This window comes from Ischnura elegans, chromosome 4 (genome assembly GCF_921293095.1).
Source record: "Ischnura elegans chromosome 4, ioIscEleg1.1, whole genome shotgun sequence".
NCBI classification, from domain to species: domain Eukaryota; kingdom Metazoa; phylum Arthropoda; class Insecta; order Odonata; family Coenagrionidae; genus Ischnura; species Ischnura elegans.
In genome coordinates this window covers 95,700,153-95,723,147 of record NC_060249.1, presented here as the reverse complement: position 1 = coordinate 95,723,147, position 22,995 = coordinate 95,700,153, and the positions used below count along the sequence as shown (strand labels likewise).

Sequence of the window (22,995 nt, the reverse complement as noted above, 5' to 3'; positions counted from 1 at the left end):
AATCACTACAGTGCGCGATATTACGCGGATGCGTTATGCGCGGGACTAAACAAGTCCTTGGAATCTTAATGAGATAGAGCAAACGAACGTCGGCAACGTTAAACAATGAAGGTTTAGGCTTTAATAGATTATGACTCATTAGATGCGATTTTTTTGCTAATTCACCTAAATTCGCAAAAAAACGCGAAATTTCGTTTTCATTTACCGATTTCGCGTTATTTTGCAATATCGCGTCTCGCGAATTTCACGGACCTCTACTTATCAGTTATCCAATTGTCCTTAACTTTCCAGTAACACATGATCCAAGCTTATTTATAGGAATTGTACAGGACTGCACATTTCCAGGCTGAAGTTTCAGCACTATCATAGGTATGAGAGAACTATATATGTACGTTCATGGGAGCACAAATAAAATTTTTTACAAATTAGGGTACATTTTTTGGCACTTTCCTCACAGATAGAATTATAACAGAATGTGTGTTAAAATATTTGCCAACCCATATCTATACTGCAGATTTCTCCATTAAAAATTAATTTTGGATCTGCGGTTTCTGTGGAAATGTGGTTTCCTTGGAAGTTCTTGCGAAATCAGTAGACCTGATATAACACAGAACATTTAGGCTACCTTAAGACTGTCAGGCTTGTCCCCTGCCTTTTCTACACCTATAAATCACACAATATAGTCCACGCTGGCTATCAGCAACCACTGGTGTGGCTTGGAACCTATATATTTCATAAGGCAAATAGCACATGTGATACCTCATGGAAATGGATAACATGTTGTCCACAGTTGCTTGTACATGGTACAATTTTGTGCATATAAAGGCACCCATTAGAGCCCCTTGTTGAAACAAGTCCTTGTAACATGAATCCATCATCTTTTTATTCCCCATGGAGGATGATTCCAGATCAGGAACTTTTTCCACACCTGACCCGGCTATTTCATTTCAGATTTCAATTTAGTGGTTTGAAAACTTGAGACAACAGCTATTTCTTCCCCAAACCGATTAAACTCTTGCCTCAAGACTTTGGCATTTAATTTTCAAAAATTCAATAAAAACAGCACTTTTGTCTTTTTTCAGTCAGAGCGACCATATTTTGTGCAAATATTCATTTTGAATAACTATTATATGAATTTTGCCCAAGTTAATGTTAAGTCAATTTAATACAGTTGCTGGGAAGGCCTATGCATAATGGCTATGACACATTTTGATCCATTCATTTGGGTATCCACTGAGTTAAGGTTGCTGGTCACAACAGTTTCACCTGAGTTCCAGTAAGCATCTTCCGGACAAAGTGATTGTCCCTCAGATTACATTACCTATTATTGTTCAGTGCTGTTCCCATATTGCCCTGTAAATATCCAATCACTCACAGAAAAAATTATGCATATAAACTATTGTCTAGTTTTGACACATAATAACTGCATCTACTAAAAGTTAAATTTTAAGTGCAAAAATGATGTAAAATAAAATATATTTCCAGGCATGTCGTTTTTCAAAAATTGTTCAGGAACTCCCGTTGCCTGGGGGTGGGGGTCACAACCCCAGGCCATTCCACCCCCAAAGCATATGCCTAGTTATGCCACTGGTGCCTTCCAAAGCCATCACAGAGTAGGATATGCAAACAGCAACACATTTTTATCTCCTGTAGATAGTACACAGTCATGGCAACAAATTATTGAGATAGTAAAAGAATTAGGCAAAGTTACTTGATTATACCATAGCTGGTTCGGACATTTACAGAAAAAATGAAAATAAGTGAAAATTGGCAAGCCAGTAATTAATTTATCCTGTAATTTTTCCATCTCTTCTGACTGATCTTGACAATTTGCTGCCATGACTAAAGTGTTGGCTAGAAAAAAAACACTTTCTTTGGGTTTAAAGCAAAAACAGGGAAAAATGCAATAAAGCATGTAAAGGGATTGCTTACCCAATACAATGATGACTTTGTAGAACAACAGATAAAGTCATCTAACCAATAAAAATGGACTTATGCCAGCATATTGTGGATAAATCTAATATTCATTAAAATTAATCCACCTTCTTCCAAAAATATGGTCGCTTTGATTGAAAAACATGACAACAATTTGGTTCTTTGCCAAAATTTATAAAGATGAAGGTAAACATTCTGATAGAAGAAACTGGCCATATTATTTTTTGCTAAAATATTATTTTATCAACCTTTGGTACACTCAGATTAAAAATTAGTTTCAAAGAGAATGCACTTATGTTTAAAATCCTCACACAGGAGACTTGTCACCTTATATTTGACTCTTATGCTTCCAAGTGTTTGTGAGCTTCCCAAATTTTCAACTAGATATTGTTGTAATGTGAAAATTAATATTTGTAGGGTTTTGCATTTTTACGTTCAAGGTGATGATGAATGTTTGTTTTGTTATTTATTTACGTTGCCAATATAAAAAGTGATTGTTTGCGGCCTTGGGATATAGAAGACGAATAAAATAGTTATTTGTAACGAAGACGTAAAGAAGATTTTTTCTTCCGTTTTTTGACAGATTATGAGACTTAAACACTAAGTGTTGATGCGAAGCGAAGTTTTTCTTTTGATGGTGTGAACGGCGAATACGTTTGAGGTTAGAAGAAGTGAACCCCATAATTGTTCTTTGTAAGTTCGGAATCATCAAAAATGGCGGAAGAAAAGAAGACGTGTATCCCAATACTCGACAGCGATAATTACGATGTATGGGCTGTAAGAATTGAAGCTTTTTTAATGAAGAAAGATTGTTGGGAAGCGGTAAAAGGTTTCCATCCATACATAGCATTCGGCAGTGATGGAAACGAGATAGAAATGGAAGACGAAAGCCAACTCCCACCACAAGAGGTTAGGCGCCGTCAGCGACAAAATCAACAGGCCAGAGCCATTATCATACAATACATAGATGATTCATTTTTGGATGATATCGTGGGACTGGACCTAGCGAAGGATATGTGGGAGGCATTAAGAGACATGTGCACCACTTACGACGTGTTCCAGGAGATAATGTTCCTAAAGGAAATGGTAAATACCGAAAAAACGGAAGACCTTTCCAAGATGGAGTACATGAGCAAGATCCAGAATTACAACCGTAAAATTACTAAGTGTGGCATTAATCTCCCGGATAGAGCACTGGCTGCGTTCTCCCTCATGGGTCTGCCTCGAGAAAAATATGCTGGGTTTATACGAAGTATTTACAGAACAAATGAAGGAGACATAACATCCAAATATGTTAAGTCCCAACTCCTGCTAGAAGAGAAGAGAATGAAAAATGAGGATTACGCGAAGACAGAAGAACACAAGGTTCTCAAGGTAAAGAAGAAGCCAAACAGACCTAAAGTAAGCAGTGAAAATAAATCACAAAATGCTCCAAAGAAACCTATTGGGAGGAGATACATTTGTTTCACATGTGGAAAGGAGGGGCATACTGCAAGATTTTGTCCTGCCATACAGAAGCAAGATGAAGAAGAGAAGAAGTCATCAGCATCAGTAGTATCAAGAGGCTATAAAGTACTCTGCATGCAAAGAAATCCAAACCATGCAAACAACGGCATATGGATACTGGATTCAGCAGCATCGGATCACATGAGCCCTAGGAAAGATTTGTTGGTTGATTTCAAACCCCTCTCTGGAGAAGTAACTGTGGGTGATGGTACATCACTAAAAATAGAAGGTCAAGGATCAGTGACCATCCAGATGTCGAATGAATGTGGTGGATGGAAAATAAAGTTAACTAATGTGTTATATATTCCTTGCCTCCAAGACAATTTGATTTCGGAAGGGAAATTAGAAGAGAAGGGCTTGACCATTGTGAGGAGAGACGGAAAGACTACTGTTAGCGACGAAGAGGCTACTCTGTTCCAGGGGTATCGCGTTGGTTTCCTGTATTACCTCACTACTGAAGGGAGTGCTTCTATTTCACAAATAAGAAAAAAAGCTGAAGAACATGAAGGTATGAAAGCATGTAAAATTGCAGCAACAACATGGCACAACCGTTTGGGACACCTGCACCATGAAGGGGAAAGAATCGTAGTCGAGCAGAAGAAGGCTTCCAGAGTTTCTTTTGCAAAGAGGCACACACACCTTGAACCAATGGACCGGGAGAAGAGGTTGGCTGAAGTAGAAAAGCTGGAGACATCGCTTCAGGAGGCAGAGAAAGAGGCCAGCGATTGGAAAAGGAAAGCAGAAGTTAGTAAGGCAATATCAGCGGCTGACCAGGCAGAAATGGATGCCTTCAAAAGTCGTTTGTCCACAGTAATGGCCAAGGAAGAGCATGGTGACCAGCTAATACTATTCCTAAATGAGTGTTTGAAGAGCAAAGATAGTACTATTAAGGAGAAAGAATTAGAAATGAAGGCAATGGCAGAAGAACATAGGAAAGAAAAGAAAAATTTAACGATGCAGCTGATGAAAGAACAGGCAAAAGTCAATAATTTGGAAGATACACTGGAGAAGAAAAATATAATGGTAGAAAAGTTACAAGAAGCCCTCCATAGCATGAATGTTTCTCAAGGCTCAAATGATAACTCACTGGTAATTGCCGAAATGAGATCCGGAAATTTCAAGTCCTCGGAGTATGCTTTAAGAGCCATGATGCAGGCTGCTGAGGCTGAAAAGCTCAGATTAATGGAATTGATGGCTGTATTGAATAAACGCCTGAAGGAAGAGCAATCACAGAAAGACTACGCCTTGAAACAACTGGAGATGGAAAAACGAAAGCAGGAGAAGACGATGACTTGGGAGGAGCTCGAGGCGAGAGGTGGAGAGCCAGAGGAGGTGACACCCATCCAGGGGCCAGGGGAGGTAATCATCGCCTGTGAAAATGAGCCTGCCTATGAAGGAGTAGCGGAAGGTGGTCTACCACATAGGTCTCAGAGACAGAGGAATCCCAAGACCTGTCCCTGCTGCAGAAGGTCCAGATAGCAACATTCCGGAGGATGCAGAGGAGGCACTGAGTGGACCAGATGCGGAGAAGTGTCATTATATCATATATCAACAAGTATTATTAAATATGATTATATGTCATACATCAAGAAGTATCATTGTATCAGGGAGATGGTAAAAACAGGGGAGGTTTCATTCCAGTTAGTCAGATCAAAAGATAATGTCGCTGACATGTTGACAAAGCCACTGTCAGGAACTAAGACAAAAGAATTTTGTAAGATGTTAAATCTTAAGGAGTGCTTAGAGATTTATATTTCAAATTATTATTTTGTCAATCCCGAGGGGAGATGTTAGAATACGTTATTAACAAAATAAGCAGCGCCTGGGTGGAATTCGAATAGGCGTTGCCTACGTATTGTTTATGCATGATGTTTTTTGTGTTCCTTTCCATCATCCTCGAACGAGGGGAGGTATTGTAATGTGAAAATTAATATTTGTAGGGTTTTGCATTTTTACGTTCAAGGTGATGATGAATGTTTGTTTTGTTATTTATTTACGTTGCCAATATAAAAAGTGATTGTTTGCGGCCTTGGGATATAGAAGACGAATAAAATAGTTATTTGTAACGAAGACGTAAAGAAGATTTTTTCTTCCGTTTTTTGACAGATATATGATGTTTTGGTTGAATTCATACATTTGTTTATGCACGCACACAGCTGATACAGTAGTACTTCAAAATTAAAGTGGTGATAGTCTCTTTTCGTACATCTCTTTTTTATCTTATCAATAATGCACACAACATAAAGTACTGCAGCAAAATTGAAACTCTTCCTCAACACATTTCATCCTCCATCCCACTGCCAAATCAATTCATCCAACCTTAAATATAGACGAAATAATTCTCTAAGCAACACTAAAAGATTCTAAGACTGTTATTTTTATACAGATCAAAATTTTTATCAATAAAATATATGCATATCTATCAGCACAACGCAGCACTTACCGATTTGTTTAGTTTATCATTCATAGAATGTTGCATCAGTGTATAAGCATTTTGGTAATAAGAAGCAACGTTCCGCTTAGCTAGTACACTCTGAAGATGTACCAGAGTTACCACATGGGATATACAAATGTGGTAGCCTCATACTCACGGTCTTGTTATCATTGAAGCTTCTAAGTAACACCCCTGATGAAGCTACTGATCATCTGTCAACAGATAATACTAGGAAATTTAATGTAGAAAAGGGGAGAGGATATTTAAGTGGCCCCCTACTCAAAGTGTCACTGACAAAATCTCAAGCATCATGAATAGTTCATGCTTCCTGTATTCCCTAATCACAAAAAAAACATAAGGATACATACATTAACTCAAGACGATTGATCTGTCACCAGTTTAATAATATGCACAGCAGATGCATTTCTAGTATGAAAAATGCTGGTCCAAGCAACATAACTTCATGAAAAGCTTGCTCTGAACCATTAACATCACATGCCCCGTGCATGTGATGTTAATGGTTCAGAGCAATCAACTACTGTATCAGCTGTGTGTGAGCATGTGCATTGTGCAACAGGTAGATCAAAACCATGTCATGAGAGGGATTCTTAGGTGAAAATGTAAATGAAATGGCATCGGTGGTCAAGGTTGTGAAGATGGAACAAACTGTCTCGATGGTCAGGTGTACAAAGGCACCTGTTTGGGCACATGATCAAATTTTCACTACACAAAATAAGTCCACTCAACCTAGACAACTAATAAACTGAATAGATTATTTTCATTAAAAGCTTCCCGTAAGCCAATAGTGTTACAAGCATCATGAATCGTACTGCAAATGAACCACAAAATGGAACAAACAGAAAATAAAGCCTTAAATAGGCTCCTTTGGTAAAATAATAATTATGCCAATGGACCTGGGTGATGTCGGGGCCAACTGCCTTAATGGTGAAATGCATAAAGGGGCATACCTGTTCACATACACGAACAAAGACATAAATAAACTTATTAACAAATTGGTAATACATATACTTCTAAATTCGTTCATCCCAGTCATTGCCCAGTCACTAATGAATATCAATTAAATAAACCTATGCTGGAAAAGAAATTCATAGTGTAACTGGATAAAAATTTAAAGGGGTACTCCGAAGTACATCAAAGAATGAATGAGATACATATGGCGTTGATCTAAATCGAAAATCAAATTAATATACACAATTATGAAAATCAATTTCGGTAGGCATCACAGAAAACACGATAGAAAACCATTCACTAAGAAACAACGCCAGTACCGATTATACTTACCACTAAGAGTCCATTCTTAGATGAGATAGGATAATAAAAATGCAATCAACAAGTAAGAACCAACAAAAAATAACCCTGCATATTTTACAAGATTTATTTACCAGTTGTAAGAAAGAAGCAAAATGATTACATATAATTACCTTCTCGTATCATTCGCCATTTCTTGAATTAACTTCATCGCAATGAACGATTTACCCGATTCTGTACCGAGACATACTATGATATTCCTTTCTTTCGCCGCATCCAGCAACTCCACCTGAAAGAAAGAAAATGAAGATAATCAGAGTAATATATTCTTTCAGAAGTCAGTCGAGTTGAGTACAAAACACTTCTATGTATTTTTGATGAAAAAATGACATTAACACATCTCGAATGTGAGCATTACCTGATACTCCCTTGGAGTAAATGACTTCGTATGGACATTGTCACCAAAATGATGAGCCATTTGTAAATATACTAAAAATGACTAGAATAAGAGCACTGCATTTCCGAGTGTATGGAGGAAACAGCCGCCTTTTATTTAATAGATAATAGGAATTGGCGTTCAGGGTACAGTGCAGAACAAGGCCTCAATCTGAAAGTGAAAAATTCTCCTTACTTAGACATTTTTCGCGCAAACGAGTACACTCATTTTAAATTACACATATATCTCAAAATTGAAAATATCGTATTAATAACAATCATTTAAACACATAAAGTGGGGCTATATTTACCAGCCTGAGAGGTGTAGTTCCTTATTCCCCGCCGCTGCATTTATTTATTTGCAATTATATTAAATGTCTGCGCCTTTTCAGATTCGTGCCTCATTTATTCTCGCTGGAAAGACAAGAGAAATGAGGAGAGCACTGATAAGCAACGCTTGTTTGGTGTGTTCATGTTAGGTGACTTGAAAGCATTTTAATTTTAATGGACACATGGGTAAAGTCGGTGGCTAATATTGTGTCTTTCGTGTTTCCCAAACTTCTAACGTCCTCCCAAAATTGATCTGCATCGATCCGAGAAAAATTTTACCAAAGAGTACTCTGAAACATTTCACTTTAGCACTTAACTTTCATGATGGCTAGCGATTGGAATGTTGATGACTATAAGATGTCACATGAAACTGAGGACCATTGGGAGCTCCGGAAAAAATTTATGTTAAAGCATAAAGATAAGTTTCCTGAAGACAAATTAGTTTGCCTGGCGCAAGTTTTTTCCAACGTCGAATTTATGGGCTGCCGGTAAAATCTTCGTGTTGTGCTTACCTTTTGTACCCATTTTGATTGTTTGTGACCATATTGTTGTTTTTTTACCGCCACCACTGCAGATATCCTGCTAAAACCATGTCTTTAGTTGCTGAGTTATCTCAAGGAATTGTGGAGGAGTACAGAAACAGCCGTAAATCCAAGCTAAAGCGTACTTTTGTTGCGGCATCCGATGCAGCCGGAGCAAAGGTTAAAGGTAGAAGGAACTGTGAGTTATACGGGGGTATACTGTGTGTTTATTTTATATGCATTAGCCACAAGTTCTAATATTACCTTTTATCCGCAGGAACGAAAAGACCCAGGGATTCTCAAGCGTCTGACAGTGGTCAGCCCTCCCCGCGCGAAAATATAAAAAATTATTCACCTGCATATCAAAATTCTAGTAATTCTACAGAACCTATTGTTTCTTATGGGCCATCTATCTCAGAAGTTGTTCAGACGCGAGTAAATGCTTCCAGCTCCTCGCCATCGTTTACCGCACAGCCATCGTCCAGTTATAGAAGTGGTAAGAGATAAGTTGATTTATTTTAAGTTATACGGTTTATTTGTTGCACAAAATACATCAATACATGTATTACACATACACGGGCAACTACCCATTAATTATTAAGTAATTATATGTATACAACATCAAGAGAACCAAGTTAAAACTAAAGATTAAAATCTATTCTAATATATGCATCAAAACGACAATAATAAACAGGGCAAAAAATAAAATGGAAACATTTCATATCGGATTAAGGTTGTTCCTCAAACATTGCTTAAAATTATTGGCAAAAATGTCGATTTCGGGTGGAAGTTTATTTCCTTCCCTCAAAATCCTAGAAATAGCAAATCCGAGCTGTGGTACGTATAATTGTGTCCATAAAATTCTCTATGGGAAAAGACTTGCATCTAGTAGCATGAGATGGTGTTTGCAGGGAAACTAATTCCAAAAGTTCGGAACTAGAAACACTTTTATTTAATAACTTGCGTAAGAACATCACATCTGCCATGATGTGCCGTGAAGATAGAGTTGAAATTCCTAAGTCCATGATATGTGATTGCATCAAAAATATCTCAAGAGTATTCATGATGGATTACTTAAATAATACAGGCTTATTGTTTCTGTGGAATGACTTGCAGTTACACTCATTGATATGGAGTTCCAAGGCATTGAGAGTACACCAGTTGGATAATTGATTTAAGGTATTTTGCAAGAAATAGCAATCAGTTAAGGATTTAATTTGTAGATGGAGTTTTAAATCATCAGCAAATATGAGAAATTGGACATGCTAGGTTGCAATTGCAATATCATTTCTGTCCATCACTCAACAGAAAAGGGCCCAAATGAGATCTCTGAGGAATTCCAGTGGTGACATTGAATGTATTTGAAAGGTGTGATTTTATTCTCGCAACATGTATTCTCACATGAAGGTAGCAATCAAACCATTTTAACAAGTTCCCAGGAAGGTAGCTTAGTAGTAAATTTGCTTTATCTTTTGGAATCAATTATTTAACCTGCAAAATGATTGATTGTTTGAGGCGTAACTTTGTGAAAGTCATTCATAATGTAAAAGAAGAAAACTTGTACTTTCTGGGTATTGCTGGATAATAATTTTGCAGTGAAGAATGAAAAAGAAGAAACTTTGTGCTTTCAAAGCTTTGAAAGTACAAAGGTTGGAAATTGAGCGTGAAATGTTAACTTCTTGTGGCTGGTTGTACGGCGCAAGTGTTGGTTTATTTTCAGGGGAGAGGATTTCCAAAATAAGCATATAAATTTGCCTTCTGAAAAACTGTTATAGTTGAAGGTTTATTCCCCCTTCCTCTTAGTTAATGAAATATTTTTATCAATCTGATAACTTGTTCAGGAAATCCATGTTTCTTCATTTTATTGGAAATTGATCCCTATTCATTGAATCATCAGCTTTACAAAACTCTGTAAACCTAACTACAAATCATTATATTTCCGATATGAGGAGGCCAGCTCTTAATGAATGAATGTTAAGATTATCTGTGAACTCTGTCATGAATTCTGCCTGGTGGTCTTTCTGTCATCTATTACGCTTGTTCCATAATCCTACACAAGTTTAGATATTTTATTTTCTATTAGGCATTAATTAACAATTTGCCTTTATAGTTTTTACAATCTAACTTTTCTCCTTTCTTATGAAACGGCATTTTACCCTAGAATACTATTGGGTTGCTGAAAGGCTCAAAAGAACATTACTAGGAAAGGAAAGATGCATGATTATGAGTTCTAGACAACTCAAGAATGTGTTGCTTGATGCTGTTGCTTCAAGTAGCTTGAATGCAAACCAGGCGTGTTTTGTATTGTCCTCCATTTTTTGTTTGGTATTTAATTTTATCTCTAGTGTTTTTTGTATCGTGCTACATAAAAAGTTAGTTAAACAGTTAGTTTAGCATAGGGACAGGTTTCCATGATAGCATGGTTGGTGTACAGGAATGTGGTTAACTTGTAAATTAAATAATCTCTTTCAAGGAAAAGTTATTGATGCAGAACATACATTCAGTAAATTGGATTTGAATTTACATCACTTATTTCATGTGCAAAAAATTGCAACTGTAATTTTTGAATAAATACTTCGTTTTCAATGGGAATATGTAGTCATTAATTAACATTTATCATTGCTAGCCTACAAGAACTGGGTCCCATTGAAGACCTTAGAAAGCATTTTTGAATCCCATGGAAGACAAATTAAGGTTTCATTCTGGTTAGGGAAAACATATGGATTGGAAGTCATGGAATTATCAGGAAAATTAGGTCATGGTCGGGGGAAAATTCTACAGGTGCTACATAAAGATGAATAATTGTGGTTGAACTCACCATGTGGTTTTGAGTTCAAGGAGGAAGATGGGCCCAAGGCAGTGAGGTTGCCATCATATCTGGTTGGCACAATGTAACACTTGGCACTTCTTCACTGAATTTCACACTTGATGCATTTTTTCTTCATGGAATCCCATTGTATTTCTTTGCCTTTGATATAAAATATGAGCGATGTTTAAAATCTTCTATATTATTTCTACTGTATAGATACCTTTTTCTCAACTTATATGCAACCAAACTCTGCAAATGAGGTACCAAAATGCACAGAATTTATCAGAGAACATGCGACGGCATATCTTACTTCCTAAATATTGCTATTGTTTCCTAAAATTGGTTTTTAAATTATAAAAAAAAACTGTAAATATTCCTGACGTTATTGGCGCACAAACTGATACATTTGTTCATTTGCAACAATATCTCGCATTCTTTAAATAACTTTTATCAAAATGCGGCTGATTCCACGTTCAAGTCTCCTGTTGATACCTAAGTATGAGTCATCATGTGCATTTTACAGAGGATAGTGTAATTACTTCCAATGTTGTGTTTGAAGAGGTCCTCTGACCTCAATTTGTATATGAACATTCCAATTAAATTTGTACATAAGATCCTGCCTTTTTTTTCTACATTTTAAAATTAGAAACGTGCCTATCCCTCTGTGGACCTGCATTGAAAAGAGCGGGGGAAGCACGCTCGTTCAAATTAATAATGGAACTAAGGGAAAAGTCTGGGAAATTTTAAATGTTAAGTTGGTATGAAACTGTAATTGAGAAAATCAATTTCAGATAGGCTTTTCTATAGGAAATTTAATAAATGGCGGTGACATTTACTGTTTATTTATATTTTTAATGGTCTTTTCATCATTTCAGGCAGTTGTAATTATGGAGGAGTGAAAACGTACAACATAGATCGTTCTGCAGGAAAATCCAAAGGTTCCCCTGACATTTCAGATTTTGTTATTGTTAAAGACAATCGCCAGAATGAGTCTCCACTGGGAATACTACTTAGGTCGTCATCAGCTAGTGGCTTTCAAACTGAAGTTAAAGTCACTGGAAAAGACCGTGATTTCAAGTAAGTGATGATATCTCGTGATTTTGGTCTCCATTGCTTAGTTGAGATGTGGTGTGATAGTTAGATAAGTTCCAAGTGTGTGTGATGCATCAAGATGATACTCATCATCTTCATGGAGATTCACTGTGGTCTCTAAATTATAATTAATGCTAAATTCATTATACATATTTCTGTGCTTACATTTTGTTACTGGAGTGATTACTTGAAACCTACAATTTTCTGTGATGTGATTTCAAAATCATCAAATGCTATTTTGTGTATTTGAGGGTAGTTACCATGTACCTGAATTGAATGAAAAGGGTCCTCCAGTGATGCGAACTGTATCATGCTCATTAATTCAAGTGTCATGGTGAACTCAGGTCTGTGTGCATAAATTTAAAGTCCCAAGTGATTCGTATGATTAAATATTGAATAGAGTCACAATCAAGAGTTGTGTGTATACTTGTTTTTTATTTCTAGTTCAGGTCAGGGTAATTAGTAGTGTCTGTATTTCGTTCATTGTAAAGCTGGCGAAATCCATTGTTTATTTTGTTCAACATTTTTTGACTTGATTTGTTTTGTATCATGAGTTTCATTAAAGATATATAATGGTGATTTGTTTTTGTTCATTAAATCCCATTAAAGAACTGGAAAGTTCATGTGCCCTTACATTTTCAGTGCCACATTTATGTCCTCTAAAACGTTTACATGTAGCCGTGCCCTTAAATTCAGCTTAAATAAAATTTTAGCTGTGGTACAAGGTAGCCAATTATTTGCCATCCTTGAGCCTTTACTCATTTGGATTTGGGACCAGAAGTTTGCATGTGCATTAAATCTATTTCGATTATTTATGTTTATTGCAGAATCTCAATTATTACAGAAATTGATTGAAAACACAAGCCTATAAGGAATAAGTGCCTATGAAAGGAAAAAATGTTGATACTGGGACAGTCAATTCTCCTAATACATGTGTAAATAGTTTTTAGATAGGCCCACGCAGTGGTATTATATCATTATAAGGTGTTAATAATTTTCATCTTGAATTATAAATTTATTGATAACTAGCATATTCAAGTCAACAAAGTTAAGGCCATCCTCCAATATGGTAGTGAAGAGAAATGCGATTGGGTAAATGGAGGGATTTCAATAAGAATAAGTGATTTGAGTGGTTGTAACTTATTTTATAAATTCACTGGCAACATGGGTATTTTCCAATGCATACTTGGGGATAGGGAAAGAAGTAGAATCAACCTCAGATATAAGTTTTGCTTGGGCAGTCATAAGAAAATCCATTAAAACCTAAATATATTATATATAAGCTGTTTATTATATATTGTTAAGTTCTGTCAGAAATGTCATTTTTCAGGTTATATATTACCTTAAAATGTGAAAATACATTAAACTTAATCCTTAGATTCAGAAGAAAAGATAATTTTTAAAAGAATGCCTTCTCTACTAGGTGAACCACAAATTTATGAATTGAAAGAGGAAATAAGATAAGGGTGTCCTCTCGTATGTCTGGTTTAGTCAAAATACTCTTGTAAAACCTTCTGGGAAAAGCATAAAGTAAGAAACTCATTCATTGTATTAATAACTATTATTAGTTGATAAAATTCAACAGTACTCAACATAATTTTATATCATTGTTTATACGTGTAAGATCAATGAGGTACTGAGGAGCTCTATAACAGTGAAGTGAAATTTTTTTGAGGAGGGAAGCAAGTGTAGTCTTCATTTCTCCACATTTGAAATGATGCAGAGAATTTTGAGTGGTGTGAAGTACTAGTGTTCGAGAGATTTGGCAATTTATATTCGTTTCCTGTTGTTATTTACTACATCTGCACGCACATTGTTGCTCGTCGCGAGCCTAAATGGCAGTGCTCTCGCGAGAAGTGGTTTTCATTTTTAAATTGGAAGTTAATCACTATAAGTAATAAAAAAATTAACATTCTTGCACCCACCAACCCTTGCTAGCGAAATCATCATATCTTCGCATTCGAAATGACACCGCTTAAATACCTCAACTCCATTATTATGATAAAAAATTTCTCTTATGCATATGCTTGCTGTGATTAAAATTAATGAAATACTTGTCACTGTATGATCAAAATGAAGACTACAAAATGCACTGCCGTGACAAAGCCCCAAACCCAGGCCCCATGGGTGGGAGCTGACGACGATAACCACTAAACCAACTGATCCATCTGTAAGGGGATGCACAATTTTGGAATTATATAAGGCTTGTTAAAAGTATTGCATGAAAATTACTGCCAAACTAAGGCCCATTCAATGGAACCACTCCCAGTTCAAACATGTGTTTGCCATTCCAAATAGCGTAAAAAAATACACCATTGAAAAAGGCGGAGATAGGTACGTGGTCTCCCATTGTGAGATAATAATGGGTTGCTTGTTGTTTCTCAGTCTTTTATTTACTCATCTGCATCTCTAAGTAAGCAAAGCTAGGCGAATCAGTTCCTAAAGAAGTATAGCTGCAGAAGTTTTTTCATGGGTACATCAATTGCAGATGTATTCATTTTAATTTGCCGCTGACTTCAAAGTCATGTTTAAACTAATGCCTACTTTCTCAAAGAGTTGAATATACATATTGAACCATTAATTTTTTAGGACAGGAATATAATGAAATGATAGCAAACCACACTATAATATACATACATATATATTTGGCAGATACTTGCATATGTAACAAAAATTACAAGTTTGGTATTATACATTCAGTAAACCTGCCTTTAGTGAACTGTGTACTTGTGGATTGTGAGTGTCCAGGGAGAATCTACCTTAGGAGTGAAGGCCACAACTAGTAATACCAAGGGAAAGAATGGCCTATTCATGCTTCTTGTCTTGAAATTTGCTGGTTTGATTTCTTGCTATTTATGCCAAACGTGAGCCATAGCAATAGAACACAAGCTAAACCTAAACTTTAAACAGATAGGAAAGGAACCAAGGCCAGATCCAGAATTTTTTTCTGGGGAAGAGTGGTGGTGGGAGGGGGGCACAAGGGTCTGACAGGCAAACGTTCTTATATTTGAAATTAAAAATGACATACAACAATTGCCATGCAAAATATCCTCTTTATTTTAATATGAAAGTTATTTATATGAAATTGAATGATTATTGCCCCTTAATGTACAAAAAAAACGTAATGATAACTATATTTAAAATTGTGTCTATTTTTTTAAGCATCTGGGGAGGGGAGTGGCATGTGCCCCTCCCCCTACATCCACCTATGAATGGAACACATATTGCTCGATTACCACAGTTTTCACTTTCCTGTAACAGTACCAATGAATTTCTGATTACCATCATTCTCATCATCGACAAAATAAGTGATCCACAAATTAGGTGGTTATATTCAAAGTGATTCACATGCCATTATATAGTTATACCATTTTTTGACATCACTTTTATTCTAATGGCAATTATCCACGAAAGAATGTTTTCATGTCCATTGTGTGACGAAGAATATAAAAATGTATCAAACTACATAAGTGTCATAAGAGTGTATTTTGTACTTGTGTTATCATATATGCTGAGCAGTTGGTGTTTATGCTGCAGATATCCTCGTTGAGAATGGTTCCTAGCTTAGCAATATATGCAGTGTATCAGTGGCGTGGCAAGGAATTTCATTTGGGGGGGGGGGGGGGGGTCCAAAACCAGGCACAAAAATTTTTGAAAAACATGGTAATAAGGACGGGGTTTTAAACTAATTTTAACACTTTTCATAATCGTAATAACTTCATTTGTTGAAGAAATATATTGTAAATTCATGATTTTTCAATATTTTGTTGTCTTTTATGAAAGAAAATAATTGCATTTTTATATTTGCGGGGGGTCTGGACACCTCCTTGGCTGCGCCACTGCAGTGTATGACAGCTGTTATTCATATGGAAAAATAAGGGCTTGTAGAGGCAGCATATCGAGACTGTTTCTACCTTAATCTAAGATGTGAGAATATTTAATATTTTGATTAAATCCTTGGGTTGGCAGTGAAACTCAGTACTACATGCTATCCAGTGACATAACGGCAAAATTATCAGTGCCGGAACGCACTTCCCTTAACTATTTTTAGAAGTCAAATATTGCTCTGTTTGTTCTTTTATTACAAGTATTTATTTACATTTTATTACAAAATTTTTTGTTTTGGTCTCGAATGTATATATGTATTAGTAATTTTGAGGCGACAAAGTTGTTTAAAGTGTTATTTGACTATTATATCTTTTGTTAACCAGTGCCGGAACGGCGTTCCAGCACCATGACACCTCTGATGCTATCACCTACAAGTTATGCTACATTAGGAATTCTTTATTTATTTGACCCCTATGTCTTTATCTTGCATTAATGTTAAAGTCGAGAAAATTTTCTGCATTGCGGAAAGAATTTTGATAGAAATATTTTATGAAAGAATAGCTGGAATACAGCACAAATTGCCACCTCTCTTTTATGCAGGTGTGAAATTTTCATAAATGGGAAATTATTTGCCTCTACTGAAGCTAACACCAAGAAACTATGCAAAGATGAAGCTGCTAAAAAGGTATTGGATCAGCTACAGACAACTTGCTTCACACTTTTCGTAAGTTTAAGTTTAGAATCTCTGTGTTTGTAAGCTAAGAAATTGCAAGTTTGTAGTGACATCTTCCCTAATTAAAACAAGCTTTCATAAGAAGTGCTTCCCAAAAATGAATTTTTGGAATAATTTCCATGGTCTTGAAATATGTAGTTGAAATATTACCAAGCTATTGGTATCTCCATATGTACTTTAGTTTATTGTAACTAGTGGTATTGTGGCCTTGAGTAAAGTGTATCAGTTATTGTAGGTAAATAATATCACCTAATAAATTTATACTTACATACATGATGAGGGTTTTGGCTCCACAGTAGGCACTGAAAACAGGATCTGTTTAATCATGTGATTTTACTCATTTTTAAGGAAGAGATCCAAATATTTATATTAATATAATTGCAAAAAACATTTTATTGAATTCATTTTTACTTTATTAAATTCAACTGAGAGTTCCGCTAGGTTTTAATACATTACTCTTGTAATGAAAATGCAATGATGATCAGTCTCAAAAATGCATTTTTAGTAAATGTAAGAGGATTCCTATCATCACCTTATTAGAGGGTTAAGGAATTGCAAGCTTGCAATAATATCCTTTGAGATGAAAATTATTAAATAAATATGTTTCTCATTGATTTAAGTTTTACTTGAGTTATTTAACTATGATTAGTCATTAAATGAAACTGAGTTTAGAGGTATTTCAAAAGTTATTTGGTTGTGGATTTATATTGCTATCTCATTACATGGAGCGTAATGTATGCTGATATTCGATTGTTGATACTCTACTTCTATAATATATAAATTCTAATGTACAATTGTTATGGCTTTTTTGCTTAAAGGGTTGATAAGAATGTCAAAAATGATTATTTTACTCAAATTTCAGTCATAAATTCTAGACCGGTATTTAACTTATGCCCTTATAACTGGCAGGTGAAGAGCATGTTCCTGAGTGATGGAGAGGTAGGCAAGAGCCACTTTGAGGAAAGCAAATCCGAGGCCAATACTCCTGTTTCACAGCACAACCTACTTCATAAAGATAACATAGGGAATAAACTTCTACGGTTGATGGGATGGTCTGGTGGAGGTTTAGGTGCCAATCAACAAGGGATAGAAGAGCCAGTGAGGTGAGACATGCATATTTTTTACTTTTATAATTCTTTTTCTATGGTTATTCAAGCTCTAGGTTTCCATTTCGGTGATATGGATTAGGCGATTTGTTGATGTTAGCTCATGATGAGATAGCTCATTCAAATGGTTTATAAATTCATGCTTGAGCATGTTCTCTATGGATTGGGTGGGACTATTAGCAGTACCTTACCTCCATCCCTTGTGACAGCAAATACTTATACTATTTCTTCTATATACTAAGTCTTCATTTTATGATGATGCGAATCAGAAAAATGAGAGATGTAGTGAATCTTTATATGTGTAAACTAAGTGTGTCTGTTCAATAAATTATAGCCCAATATTATTATTGTGGCGTGACCATATGTTAAGTGTGATTCAACAGCGGGTTATGCTCCCCTCACTTGAACTTGTTTTGCCCACGGACCAACCAATATCTCTTAAGGCCTGGTTACATGATACATTAACTCATACAAGTTAATGTACGTTTGCGTGAATGATTTTGGTGGAACGGAACGTGTACGAATGCATGAACCAAATTAGAACGGGCTCTATTTTCTGTGCATGCATTCACACAAGTTGTGTGGTTACACAGTGCGTTTTGGCATTCATTCTCGCATTCATACATTTAGACATTAACCCATATGTATTAATGTACCGTGTAACCAGGCCTTTACACTTGGCGAGTAGTGTGGTGCCACGTAATATGTTGGGGAAGCTTGGATTTGCCAAGTGGATAGAGCATTTGGCTACTCACTGAGGAGTCCAGAGCTCAACTCCTGGGTGAAGCTTTCAAACACCCTAAAAAAAAACCTCAAAGTGTGAGGTGGCCCGAGGAAAAAAAAATGGCCCCATACTCTGTAAGTTTGTTGCAGGCGCATGATTCATATTATAAACTAGTCATTCAATTATTCCCAATATATATGTTTATGCAAAATATGGAGGGACATATTAAAAATTAAAGTTAATCTTATATTGGTTACTGTTTTTTGTCATAAAAAATATCTTATCAGTGCACAGGAACATGTGAAAAGAGCTGGCTTGGGATTAGATTCACAGGAGTCAAAGCCTGGAAAAGAATTTAAAGCTAAAGCATGGAAAATTTTGAGAGACTTTGCGCAGGAGCCTGGTGGCTGCAACAAGGACCTTGTCTTTTCTTCTGATTTCAGTCGTGAGGAAAGAGCAGAAATTCATCAGTAAGTACATAATATTCTGCTATCTTTGGCATGCACTTTTTCCAGTGAATTCTTGAAATACCCTGTTTGCCATCTGATAAAAAATTTGCTAAATGATTGATGATATATTTTGTGCGTCAATAAATCATAATTTTTGTGTTTCCTTTTCAATTTTTCTTCTCCATAGAGTAAGCCAAATTTTTACTCTCTAAACCCTCATATGGATTTACAAAATTAGTTACGTCGTTGGATGGCGCCGCAGCGGCGCCGCGTCATTTTTTGCCATTATCTTTCAAAGTTAGCCTGAATTTACACATTTTCTGATTGACAACGGTAAATACATCTATTACCTTCATTTCTTACCATGTTTTGCTAGATTTAAACCCTAATAGTTGAAGTTATAACAAAAAATCTTGAACGCTGCATTCTTTTCCATTTCTTGCCGTAATGCTCTTTAATTCTTTTTCCTTTGTTTGTTATTTTCGAGTGAAAGTTTTAATTTTGTGTGTAATTGTTGTTTGAAATATGTTTCTGATATGCTGTGTTGGACAAACTCCACTTTTTAATGTTTATATTGTTTATATTTTTATGTATCTAAGTGCTAAAAATGATGAGCGAATAAAATTGGTTTATGCCCATATGGCATAATTTTTCTTCACTGCGTCCACCCTTATGTCATGCCTTTGCAGTGTATGTAGAAGGATAAGTTATTGAACGTTAATAATGGAACAGCTGTAGGTTAAGTGAGAAGAGACAAATGTTACTTTCGTGATTTTTACAAGATTCTGGCGATCAAGTCAAATCTTACGAATATTCTGGGAGCTTATGTCCTGCAATTAAAAAAAATCAAGTCTTATGGGTTTTGAAATATAAATAATATGAAATGATAAGCGACGTGTCAAAAAACCCAACGCTTCTATGGAGTTGGAGCTAGAAGAGTCGGTACTTTTTTCCTACCACGGAGCCCTATTCCCCCACTGGGGATGTGTAGCCCAAGGGAAAGCTTTCCTCAGATATGGATGCGTAAATATTTTGCATGGGAGTGCATCAGATTAGGTTTTACTCCTGGATTGGTGGGAAATCCAAAAAAAATAAATTCTTAGAAGTATGTGCAATTGGTGGTAGGGAAGAAGGAGCAGCTGCCTTTTTTCTTTCGGCCACCTCCGCGTGAGAAACTCATGAAAGAATGCTCTGGGGTGACAAAAATACCCTCACTTTGGAAAGACTTCCCTTACATTTTCTTTCCGTTTCCTTTCTTAGCGTTTCACTGACCCAAACATTGAGACTGTCCATACTTTCCCACTAAGCTCCCTTATTCGTCATTCACCACCTTCTTTCCCCCTCCCACAAAACTTGATTGAACTTCTCTCCACCCTAATGACCCACCGAGCTGGACCTTCTTGGAATGAAGGGAGGGCCACCGCGGGGCGTTTTGACAAGGCTTTTGTTCCCTGTCCTTCATGCAGCGTTAGAAGGATGAAGAAAAAGCAGGCTTTTGTATCTAATTGCCTCCTTGCACTCCCAACCTTTTTTGCGATAAGGATTTTCTACTCCTACCTGTCCTAACGATCTGGGTATTCCCCGATCCTTGGCAGTCTACACACTACCACCCCTTCACCTCAAAACAACCTCCTGGCATTCCTTCTCCTTTCTCCTTCTCACTCATCCCTTTACGTTAGTAACACCCCCAATGCATAAAACATCTGTACATTTCAGTACGCAAAGAAACGAGATATATGTTCACAAATTTTCACCACACGGTAAATTGTCTTTTCATCTATTCATAATGAAACGATTTTTACCATGTAAAGTCTAAACTCATCGTCAGGAAAGAGAAATTATTTTATATCACGAAATTAGTTGGGTAGTTATCTTGATTTCACCTCAATGGTAAACTGCCACGTCATCAGTAGCTATATAAACGCCAGCAATTTTGTATTGACTATCGTAGCCGCAAAGGGATTTTTTTCGAATGAAAAGTACAAGACATATAACAATAACTGTGCAATGTGTTCTTCACGGTAGTCGGTGAAACTTCTGAATCTCTTGGCAAGTTACAGTTACTCATTCAGCGAGAAATATTCACACAACAGTGAGGACGCATTATTCTACGAATTCGGATAATGCATTGTGTTAAATTTTTCTTAGAATTGCTGCTTGGAGTAATTCTAACAGAGTTACTCTAGTATTTATCCAAAGCTGACTATCACCACGGCAGGTACGTGGACGCGGAGCGGAGAAGGTGCCCAAGCAAAACTAAGTCGGAAGCCATGGAAAAACAACCTTGGCTAGCCATGAGTTTCTATGAATAATTCTCACAAAAAGATGAAGTTTTGTCAATGAACATTATAACGAAGCAAACGTAATGATTCTTAGCTAAAAGAGAAAGCACAATTGGTATTGTAATATTTTCCTTTTGTTAAACAATTTCGCTTTGTTTATAAGTTAAAAAATGAAATAATAGGATTAAAATAGATTATAGCATTTCAAATGAAACATTATTGCTTTGACATTAGCGTTCAAAGTGCAGTCCCTGTCGTAGCGACGAGGAAATAATCGGCCTTAGGAAAACTAAGTCGGAGGCCCATGAGAAAACAACTTTGACTAGCCATAAGTTTTTATGAATAATTCTAGTAAAAAGATGAAGTTTTGTCAATGAACATCATATTGAGGCAAATGTTTTAATTCTTAGCTGTAATAGAAAGCAAAATAGGTATGGTAAAATTTTCCTTTTGTTTAACAATTTTATTTTGTTTATAATGTTTAACAATAAAAATAATATGATAATAAATATATTATAGCATTTCATACGAAACATAAATGATTTGACATTAACATTGGGAGTGCAGTCAACAACGTAGCGACGAGGAAATACTGAGCGCCGCAGCGGCGCCGAAAATCCAACGACGTAACTTTTTCCATTAGAGGCCAATTAAATGTAAACTATTGACACTATGCTAACACAATTTTATACGTAGACGAAGAAGGCATAAAAAATAGACTACTGAAAATTTCAGAATGATCCATTGGAATGGAAAATTTTTACACCACTTTTAAAACCACGAGCGCCGCTAAGGCGCAGATAATCCATATGAGGGTTAAATAAGAAAGAAAGTCTTCTACTTAGAGTGCTAAAATTCATGTACATGGTTCCCTGAAACTAATCTCTTGATAATCCATTCTTAATGATAGCTTAGGTCATAATCTTTATTTTTGTATTCCTTTTTGTGTTTTTCTTTCCATCTTTCTTTGATATGTATGTTAAAATGCCTGCAAGTAAGAATTTCCAAAAATAATCCTGATGTATTGATATTAATTTTTTTAAGAATGGCACACAAGCTGCATTTGAAAAGCCGGAGCTATAGGAAGACAGATCGTCAGCTGGTGGTTTCACACAAATATCACATGAAGGACATTGTGGCTGAACTAAGGAATTGTGGGGGATCAAATGATAAATATGAGCTCATACCTCCAAATGCAGGTTAAAGTTCTGATATTTTTGTGCTAGTGAAACCTATTGAAATTGAGGATTAATGTGGATTTAATTCATCATGTATATGGATTAGGGGTAACTAATGGTTGGAACAAATTGTTTTTTTGTATCACTGTGATCCTTCCTCTATCTTGCTGATACATGGAAAGAAATATCAAATTATGGATGTCATTTTTTTTTACAATACTGGGTGTAATGAACTGGCAATGAATTATGTGTATTATTTTCCTGCTACAACCAAATTTTTCATTGTAATCCCTAGAAATTTATAAAAATTTTCACTACAGATTACAACTTGGTGATTCTGTGTGCTAATTATTTAAAAATTACA

At 35.9% G+C, this 22,995-nt stretch overlaps 2 protein-coding genes across 3 annotated transcripts in view; one reads left to right on the top strand and one right to left on the bottom strand.

The window, feature by feature from the left end:
- The window catches only part of LOC124157810 (endoribonuclease Dcr-1-like), an 83,484-nt gene extending 75,513 nt beyond the window's left edge, over positions 1-7,971 (bottom strand). The window contains exons 1-3 of one of the 2 annotated variants that reach the window (XM_046532839.1): positions 7,891-7,971; positions 7,563-7,751; positions 7,318-7,433 (exon numbers count right to left, since the gene is read on the bottom strand). In XM_046532839.1, coding sequence (XP_046388795.1) covers positions 7,318-7,433; positions 7,563-7,622 — 176 coding nt within the window. In that variant the 5' untranslated portion in view covers positions 7,623-7,751; positions 7,891-7,971. The remainder of the gene's footprint in view (positions 1-7,317; positions 7,434-7,562; positions 7,752-7,890) is intronic. The other variant, XM_046532838.1, reaches the window with a different exon arrangement.
- Positions 7,972-8,025: 54 nt separating this feature from the next.
- On the top strand, positions 8,026-22,950 carry LOC124157811 (NF-kappa-B-repressing factor). Its single transcript, XM_046532840.1, has 8 exons — positions 8,026-8,397; positions 8,484-8,617; positions 8,708-8,926; positions 12,115-12,316; positions 16,760-16,883; positions 17,802-17,995; positions 19,010-19,192; positions 22,498-22,950. The coding sequence occupies exons 1-8, from the start codon at positions 8,231-8,233 to the stop codon at positions 22,655-22,657; spliced, it is 1,383 nt and encodes a 460-aa protein (XP_046388796.1). The 5' UTR covers positions 8,026-8,230; the 3' UTR covers positions 22,658-22,950.
- The last annotated feature ends 45 nt before the right edge of the window (positions 22,951-22,995 follow it).

Bases quoted from the DNA above. Each gene is read 5' to 3' on its own strand.
- LOC124157811 (XM_046532840.1), top strand. From the start codon at position 8,231: ATGATGGCTAGCGATTGGAATGTTGATGACTATAAGATGTCACATGAA. The intron at 8,398-8,483 runs GTAAAATCTTCG...CCACCACTGCAG, and splicing joins GTCGAATTTATGGGCTGCCG to ATATCCTGCTAAAACCATGT. The intron at 12,317-16,759 runs GTAAGTGATGAT...TCTTTTATGCAG, and splicing joins GGAAAAGACCGTGATTTCAA to GTGTGAAATTTTCATAAATG.